The sequence below is a fragment of the Terrapene carolina genome, unplaced genomic scaffold (assembly GCF_002925995.2).
Source record: "Terrapene carolina triunguis isolate 2854851 unplaced genomic scaffold, T_m_triunguis-2.0 Scaffold85, whole genome shotgun sequence".
NCBI lineage: Eukaryota > Metazoa > Chordata > Testudines > Emydidae > Terrapene > Terrapene triunguis.
This window is the reverse complement of record NW_020664436.1, coordinates 63,157,393-63,167,227: the sequence shown is the minus strand read 5'-3', so window position 1 is coordinate 63,167,227 and position 9,835 is coordinate 63,157,393. Positions and strand designations below refer to the sequence as shown.

The 9,835-nt window shown below is 42.7% G+C and overlaps 1 protein-coding gene across 1 annotated transcript in view; it reads left to right on the top strand.

Moving 5' to 3' along the window:
- NUS1 (NUS1 dehydrodolichyl diphosphate synthase subunit) overlaps positions 1–7,208 on the top strand; it is a 60,133-nt gene extending 52,925 nt beyond the window's left edge. Inside the window, exon 4 of the mRNA XM_029911076.1 lies at positions 6,838–7,208. Within this exon, the coding sequence (XP_029766936.1) occupies positions 6,838–7,208 (371 nt within the window). The remainder of the gene's footprint in view (positions 1–6,837) is intronic.
- Positions 7,209–9,835: the final 2,627 nt, after the last annotated feature.

The following is a 9,835-nucleotide window of genomic DNA, read 5'->3' as shown; positions in this document are numbered from 1 at the left end:
ATCAGAATTTTCTGACAGATTTCAAGATTTCCAGCGATTTGGCCCAATGCTCTCTTTTCTAATTAAACCTGAAAAGTTCAACAAAAGCGACTTGGATTTGTCTGTATTTCAGTGGATGGGTGTTGAAGATTTCGAAATGCAGCTACTTCAGTTAAAAAGCTCAGAATTGTGGACATCAAAGTTTGGAGATCTGTGGCGTGCACTTGACGCTACCGAGAGAGATCCTGGGGCCTCTATTCTGACCTGCTGGACGTCCCTGCCAGTGAAATTTAACTGTTTGAAGAAAATGGCTTTTGCAAAGCTTTCAACATTTGGATCCACATACCTGTGTGAACAGGTATTTTCACATATGAAGCCTGTGTGCAGCTTAAAGTATCCAAATACGTGCCAGACATTGGAAAACTCATCAAGGAAAAGCAAGGACAAGGATCACACTAAACTGATAAGATCTGCATTTTAATTTAATTTTAAATGAAGTTTCTTAAACATTTTACAAACCTTATTTACTTTACATACAACAATTGTTTAGTTATATAACACAGACTTATAGCGAGAGACCTTCTAAAAATGTTAAAATGTATTACTGGCACGCGAAACCTTAAATTACAGTGAATAAATGAAGACTTGGCACAGCTCTTCTGAAAGGTTGCCGAACCCTTGTTTTACAGGATGCTGACTTGTGTGCTACTGCCCTCTACTGGATGGGAACTCTCAGCTCTTAGAAAGCAAAAGAGGGTCCTGTGGCACCTTTAAGACTAACAGAAGTATTGGGAGCATAAGCTTTCGTGGGTAAGAACCTCACTTCTTCAGATGCAAGAAGTGAGGTTCTTACCCATGAAAGCTTATGCTCCCAATATTTCTGTTAGTCTTAAAGGTGCCACAGGACCCTCTGTTGCTTTTTACAGATTCAGACGAACACGGCTACCCCTCTGATACTCAGCTCTTAGAGTGGCGGCTGAGGGTAATGGCTTTGCTCTCTTGTAGCTTTCCTGAACAGAGGCTCCCCGCTCCGGTCCTGAGAGCTAATGCAGAATCTTCTTTATATCAGCTGGAGCACAAGGAGTTCTACCTCATGCTATGTGAGGGTTACAGACAACCAAAGTTTCTAAGCATGTGGCTATATACCTTATCTGTATGAGAGGAGTATTATTAGTGAATGCCAACAACTTCTGGCTCTGTCTGCCAAGAGCTGAGCCGCTCTGAAAATATTTAAATGTTAGTTTAAATGAGTTAAACAAGGGCTATTCTTTAAATATACACGAACCGTTCCCTTAAATCTGCTAAGTTTAAAAGATATGTTTGCAAGCACTTCCCTTGCTATACATGGCTTTGTTAAATGATGCAAGACCTTATTGAATTCTGTTGATTCAATCTATTGAGAGCCTTTGGATTGTTCTTAAATTGCACCTGAAACCACTGTCTTAGAGGCTGAATAACGTTACATATCTTTATATGTAAGCGTGTCTCGATGCTGAAGCACTTCATAAATTAATATTTAATGAAACTGTTTGCCTTGAGGTTTTTCTCTGTCCAAGCTAACTGGCTGAATACCAACATGATCCCTGGTTGTTTCATTTCCCAGACAAGCTTTTGCTGCATTAAAAGAATGTATATTCCCTATCCCGCAAAGGTTACTGTTGTCATGTCTACAAACAGGTTTTTTTTAGTACTATTATTTTTTGTCTATGTCATTAAAACAAAACAAAAAAACCCCAAAACCTAATGGATTATTAATGATTATTCTACAGGCATAATTTGGGGCTCTCTTTTCTGGACAGGGCTTCTGCTACCATGTTTTCTTCTCTTTGATGTGTATAATCTCCATTTCATATTGCTGCAGTGCTTCAGCACAAAAGCCTAGAGATGGTACCTTTGGTCCTGTGCAGCCACACCAATGGAGAGTGCTCTCTTAACACCCTATATTTTCTGTTGAACAGATAGTGTTTTATCTGTTTGTCTGCCCATGCAATTGCAAAGCGTTCCCACTCTATGACAGAGTAGTTTTGTTCAGTAGAGTTCATTCTTTTACTTCAGAATGCAATGGGGGAGTTTCTTCTTGCTCTCCCCTGCTTGCATTAAAACTGCAAGTCTGGTAATGGTGGATGCATCTGCACACAGCTCAAACCCCTTACTAAAATCAGGGCTTGCCAGAACTGGCTGTTCCGAAAGGATCTTTTTACTCTATCAAAGCCCTTTTGACCAGCCTCAGACCAAACCACTTTGTCTGGTTTATTCTTTTTACAGAAGTCGGTGCTAGCGGATACAATATCTCTGAAACCCTTTACAAATCTGCAGTAATAATCCACCAACCCTACAAACGATTGCACTTGCTTTTTAGTTTGGGGTATAGGCCAGTTGACAATAAATTCCACCTTTAAGATACCAAGGCAAACTTACCCTCTCCCATCAAATGTCCTTTCACTGGTATTCCTGTTTACCATTCTTCCTATGCAGCCTGACTCTTTAAAAGACTTTGCTGCACCAAATCCATTGTGGATTTTTAATGTTCTCTAAACGTGGTTACATATTCAGTTAGGGGCTTCCCTTTTGGTTCAGAACCCTCCTTCCAGGAGTTCCTAATAAGATTTAGGGTGTCACTGACCTTTCTTCCATAAAAGAGGTCAAACGGGGGTGAACCCCATGGATTTTTCAGGTACTTCCTGTCATCAGTTGTTGGATACGTGTGTGTGTTCTCTGGCTCTGGCTGCACTGGCTCTGGCCAGCTGGCCTGTATGGCAGGCTCCGATCGAACTGCCCAAGAAGACCACAGACTTGGTTCCATAGCAGAGGCACTCGGCCAGGTTTTTTGTCAATGGAGCACGGTCCTAATGCCCTAGCTCAGTGGTTAAAGATACATTAACACATATATGCTCGTTGCAATGGACTTGGCTCAGTGAATGGCAGAACTTTCCATTCCCCCTCGGCCGGACAAAGACACACTCTCTGCGATGCCTCTTTTATACACTGATACAAACAAGTTACGTATTGTGCCTCTGACATGGTTAGTTACCATCCTTTACCTTGTACATGTTGGTTTGAGCAAAACATTTCTATCCATCACCCTGGCATCCTGACCTTATCTTTAAGAGGGGCCAGTGTATCCCTGCATCATCTTTGGGGAGTACATTTACACCATAACTTTGTATCGGGGTGTTCTGGTACTATCCTTCTGGAATGTGTTTACGTGAGTGTCCTGTGCCTGGCACTTCTTAGGAGTGTTTGCATTTTTGCAATACTAGCCCTGTTCTTGCCAAGTTCTGTGAATTTGCAAGTAGGTATGTTTTGTATCAGAGCAGAGCCTGACTTTAGTTTGGGTCTTAGGGCTTACATCAAGCCTTTATACCAGGCCTCATGTCTCAGGCGCCCTCTTTCTACTACACTTCTCTGTAAGCAAATAATAGGGCAATAACACATCTGAATCTCCAGCTTTTTCTGTCCACATACATTCTTCGTATGGATTTAAGAGTCCCGTTGACCCTTTCCAGTAGACCTTTTGTCTCTGGGTGGTAAAGCGCAGACTTGGATTCTTTTACCCCGTGCCTCTTCACTAAATATCAGGGACATAAAATTTGACACTATGATAGGATTTCATTTCGACAACCCACTCTGTTGAATGACCTTTTGGGCACTATAAACTGTCTGTGAGGTTTCCCAGAGCACCTGTTCTTATCCAGTTGGACTTCCCTGTATATCCTGCCCTCCTGCAGAAAGAATTTACCCTTGCTTTCCCCACTAGGTTCATTGCAGCATATAGCCTTCCTTACGCTTTCTCTGTGACAAATGTTTTTGCTCCCACGCAGAGCTGTCTCCAAATCCACAAAGCATACTTTCAATATTAATACATTATTCCTTAAATATTGTCCGTACATACATCTTACAGTGATTATGAGGCTTGAAAAGTTATGAGCTATCTGTAGATACCTTACATGTTACTCTTTATGGATAAATATCCTGTAAGACTTGTGTTAGGTGTAGAGAGTGTGACAGATTGGATCACAGAAACCCCCTTGGGGCTGCCAACTGATGTGCCAAGACTACTTCTGCCCCAGCTTTCCCTACCAGCTTGGAACTCCAGAGCCCTGCCTGGATGTGCCAGACATGCTTGCCGGCCACAAACACAGACCCAAGTCTGAACCACGTCCCACAAACTGCAAGCTTAACTGAAAGCAGCTTAAGAAGTGTTCCTGTCTTTAACACTCAGATGCCCAACTCCCAATGGGGTCCAAACCCCAAATAAATCCGTTTTACCCTGTATAAAGCTTATACAGGGTAAACTCATAAGTTGTTCACCCTCTATAACACTGATAGAGAGAGATATGCACAGCTGTTTGCCCCCCCACCCCCAAGGTATGAATACATACTCTGGGTTAATTAATAAGTAAAAAGTGATTTTATTAAATACAGAAAGTAAGATTTAAGTGGTTCCAAGTAGTAACAGACAGAACAAAGTGAATTACCAAGCAAAATAAAATAAAACACACAAGTCTATGCCTAATACAGTAAGAAAACTGAATACAGATAAAACCTCACTCACACCCTCTGTAGTTACTGTCCTTTGTTCCAGTTTCTTTCAGGTATCCTTTGAGGGTGGAGAGGCTATCTCTTGAGCCAGCTGAAGACAAAATGGAGTGGTCTCCCAGGGGTTTAAATAGACTTTCTCTTGTGGGTGGATACCCCTTCCTCCCCATGTGTAGAATTCCAGCTACAAGATTGAGGTTTGGAGTCACATGGGAAAGTCATATGCCCATGCATGATTCAGAACTTACAGGTAGCAGCTATGGTTCACATGCTACTTTGAATGTCCTCATGTAGACTTCTTATGTGGATTGGAGCCTTCCAGGATCCATTGTCTGTTAAGTGCTTATTGATTGGGCACTTAACTTGCAAATTCCTTTCTAAAGAAGCTGACCAAATGCCTTACTAAGGCTATTTAAAATCAAACAAGTATACAGCCAATATTCATAACTTTGAATACAATAATGACACATGCATACAAATAGGATGAATAGATTCAGTAGATCATACCCTTTACATAGATATGCTACATGGCATATGTAGCATAAAACATATTCCAGTTATATCATATATACATTCATAAGCATATTTCCATAAAGCCTTATGGTGTGCAATGTCACAGAGAGTTTGTCAGGTTTGAGGTGAAAGATGTTTGCAAAGAACACGCAAGCCTTTGCCAAGGGGTCTCTGTGTCACACCTCTCAACACTGGAAGATTTCCTTCCTAAAATGGCAGTATTCTCTAAGCTAAATGCATCCAGTGGTTTCTGGCAAATTCCTTTAGCCAAAGAGAGTGCTAAACGGAGTGCATACTGTGCTGGTGCCAGTAGCTATGGCCTCAGTGGTATATTGTTGTCGTTACATGGATCTGAGTAGAAGCCAGCTGCGTTTTATTCTCATACACTTACAGAAGCAGAAAAATGATATGTGCAGATAGACAAGAAGAGCTTGGCAAGTGTATGGGTATGTGAGAAATTCTACAGCTATCTGTGTGGGTTGAGTTCCTTTAAACTGAAAACCAACCGTAAACCTTTTGTAATTGCAAATTCAACTCCTACCTGGCTTGTGCACCCACTCCCCTGCCCCACTGATGTGGTAGCCCAGCTTCTGAGATCCCCTTTGACCTCTTTCAAGCAAAAGCAAGCTCATAGCACTCTTCAAGGGTCACTAAAGGAAACAGCTGCAAGCCCTCAGAAGGAAAGCTACCATCAATGAGGATGAAGGCTTAATGACCAACAGTCTGACACCGATGTGATTCGACCACACAACCTTCTGATCTGGACTCAGATGCGCTACTTTTGCACCACATGGCCTGCTGCTGGAAGGTCAAATCTCTGGTCAGGCTGGGGGGGTGTTTGAAAGTACAGAGTGCCTTTCCTTCCTGTTGTGCAAGTGAGGGCTCACGATCCCCGCCTGCCCTGATCTCACCATCAAGCCAGGAGCTCGAAGGAGCCCTTTTGGCAATGCTGGAGAGCAAGCAAGCTGCTGGGATGGCCTGAGGAGCAGTCCTTCAGGCTCTTTCCTCTTGGCGAAGCAGGCTCCTGAGCATACACAGGTTGACCTGGTGGCTGGAGTTTTCCCAGGCTATGCTTGTACATCCTGTGGCCCTGGCTTAAGAGTGGGAAGGGGCTTAATACCCCACCTGAAAGAGCACGCTTCTCACCAAGCTGCTTCTGGCCCTCATCACTGCTCCTCCGAAAGGAAGAAAGGGGCAAAGAGCAGCAGCACCCCTGCCAAGAGGCTCTCTCAAGCACCTCAGACTCTGAGGCCAGGGAGTAGCTTGTGAGCCAACCACACCCACAGCAGAGGCCCTGGGAAGAGAGCCACTGCATAGGCTGGGAATCAAACCTAGACTTCCTACAGGGCAGGTGAAAATTCTTCCACTGAACCACCAACGTCCTGCTCCTCACTGACTGCAACCAGACCATGTGTATCATCCAACAGTCTGACCCCCATGTGACTCAAACACAGAACCTTCTGATCAGGAATCAGACAAGCTACCATTGTGCCACAAGGCCCACAGCAAGGTAAAGACAGGACTGGCGTAGCCTGCAGGAGAGTGCTTGAGTGGCTGATAAGCTGGTGGTGTCAGGAAGCTAACACCCAGTTACCACAAGCAAGACTCCCTCAGTCTGGAGAGAGGAGGTAACAAGATGATTCACAGTCCTGGATACCCCAAGAACCATCACAGACGGCAACTCCAGACTACTGTTCCAATCCTGGAAAAGCATCTATCCCTCAAAAGGCCACAACTGAGAGGAGTAGCCATATCAGATCAAGGCAAAAAGAGCTTATGAACACTTTTATAACCGACATCACTCAGAGAATTGCCTCATCTGGAGCCTGGTGACCATGTTTGTGTCTAACAGGAGGGAGGAAAAGGATGGAGAACACCAGCTGTTGTTAAAGAAAAAGAATGCATTGTCTAAATCATACACTACTGAGACAGACAGTGGGGAGTTCAACAGAAACCGTCGACATGTTCAGTTCATTCCAGAGACTGAACAACCAAATGAGCAAACTCTACAAACTGCAGATGCAGAAGCAGGAGAAGAAGGTTCACTTATTCCAAACCTGTCAGAGACAGCCCTTGCAAATAAAGGCAACCTAGTTGCCAAGTTGTTACTCATTCTTATTACCCTGAAAGACAGGTTTTATGGTGCCCCTAGAATAATCCACCTCTTGCCCCCTTAATCTGTCCTTCCTAAGGTATGGGTCTCCAGGATAGCTAAGGCAAAACTTGGAGGACATGGATACAGCCTTCCAATAAATGATAGATTGACACAGGCAGTAGTCTTTCCAAAACAAAATATTTTTTTATTGATGCAAATAATAATCCCTAATACAATAATAATCTAAAACACAAATCCCTTATAGATGTTATAAGACACAGATCCTTTACAAGCGAAAGAGCACCCCAATCTCAATATCTAATCTGGTAAAGAATGTGAGCGAAGCCAAACAGCAAAAAATAAGAAGTTTGTACACCAATGCGAGGAGCCTAGGTAACAAAATGGAGGAACTAGAGTTACTGGTGCAGAAAGTGAAACCAGATTTTATAGGGATAACAGAAACATGGTGGAATAGTAGTCATGACTGGAGTACAGGTTGTGAAGGGTATGTACTGTTCAGGAAAGCCAGAAATAAAGGCAAAGATGGTGGAGTAGCATTGTATATCAATGATGAGGTAGACTTTAAAGAAATAAGAAGGGATGGAATGGATAAGACAGAGTCTGTCTGGGCAAAAATCACATTGGGGAAGAAAGCTACTAGAGCCTCCCCTGGGATAGTGCTTGGGGTGTGCTATAGACCCCTGGGATCTGATCTGGATATGGATAGAGACCTCTTTAATGTTTTTAATGAAGTAAATACTAATGGGAATTGTGTGATCATGGGAGACTTTAACTTCCCAGATATAGACTGGAGGACAATTGCTAGTAATAATAATAGGGCTCAGATTTTCCTGGATGTGATAGCTGTTGGATTCCTTCACCAAGTAGTTGCTGAACCAACAAGAGGGGATGCCATTTTAGATTTGGTTTTGGTGAGCAGTGAGGACCTCATAGAAGAAATGCTGTAGGGGACAACCTTGGTTCGAGTGATCATGAGCTAATTCAGTTTAAACTAAATGGAAGGATAAATAAAAATAGATCTGTGACTAGGGTTTTTGATTTCAAAAGGGCTAACTTTAAAAAATTAAGGAAATTAGTTAGGTAAGTGGATTAGACTGAAGAACTTGTGGATCTAAAGGCAGAGGAGGCCTGGAATTACTTCAAGTCAAAGTTGCAGAAACTATCAGAAGCCTGCATCCCAGGAAAGGGGAAAAAATTCATAGGCAGGAATTGTAGACCAAGCTGGATGAGCAAGCATCTCAGAGAGGTGATTAAGAAAAAGCAGAAAGCCTACAAGGAGTGGAAGATGGAAGTGATCAGCAAGGAAAGCTACCTTATTGAGCTCAGAACATGTAAGGATAAAATGAGAAAGGCCAAAAGCCATGTAGAGTTGGACTTTGCAAAGGGAATTAAAACCAATAGTAAAAGGTTCTATAGCCATATAAATAAGAAGAAAACAAAGAAAGAAGAAGTGGGACCGCTAAACACTGAGGATGGAGTGGAGGTTAAGGATAATCTAGGCATGGCCCAATATCTAAACAAATACTTTGCCTCAGTCTTTAATGAGGCTAATGAGGAGCTTAGGGATAATGGTAGGATGACAAATGGGAATGAGGATATGGAGGTAGATATTACCACATCCGAGGTAGAAGCCAAACTCGAACAGTTTAATGGGACTAAATCGGGGAGCCCAGATAATCTTCATTCAAGAATATTAAAGGAACTGGCACATGAAATTGCAAGCCCTTTAGCAAGAATTTTTAATGAATCTGTAAACTCAGGGCTTGTACCGTATGACTGGAGAATGCTAACATAGTTCCTATTTTTAAGAAAGGGGAAAAATGTGATCCGGGTAACTACAGGCCTGTTAGTTTAACATCTGTAGTATGCAAGGTCTTGGAAAAATTTTTGAAGGAGAAAGTAGTTAAGGACATTGAGGTCAATGGTAATTGGGACAAAATACAACATGGTTTTACAAAAGGTAGATCATGCCAAACCAACCTGATCTCCTTCTTTGAGAAGGTAACCGATGTTTTAGACAAAGGAAATGCAGTGGATCTAATTTACTTCGATTTCAGTAAGGCATTCAATACGGTTCCACATGGGGAATTATTAGTTAAATTGGAAAAGATGGGGATCAATATGAAAATTGAAAGGTGGATAAGGAACTGGTTAAAGGGGAGACTACAACGGGTTATACTGAAAGGTGAACTGTCAGGCTGGAGGGAGGTTACTAGTGGAGTTCCTCAGGGATCGGTTTTGGGACCAATCTTATTTAATCTTTTTATTACTGACTTTGGCACAAAAAGTGGGAGTGTTCTAATAAAGTTTGCGGATGACACAAAACTGGTATTGGTACAGAGAAGGACCAGGATATCATACAGGAAGATCTGGATGTCCTTATTTGCCCACCTCTGCAATAGAAGGTGCTATAACAATGCAAAGTGTTAGTCTCTGCCAATGTCCGGAGCAGCAAACCAAGGATCCTAATATGTGACCCTCTCTGCTAAAGAGGGTCTTAGGCCTGGTCTACACTACCCCCCCACTTCGGACTAAGGTACGCAAATTCAGCTACGTTAATAACGTAGCTGAATTCGAAGTACCTTAGTCCGAACTTACCACGGGTCCAGACGAGGCAGGAAGGCTCCCCCGTCGATGCCGCGTACTCCTCTCACCGAGCTGGAGTACTGGCGTTGACGGCGAGCACTT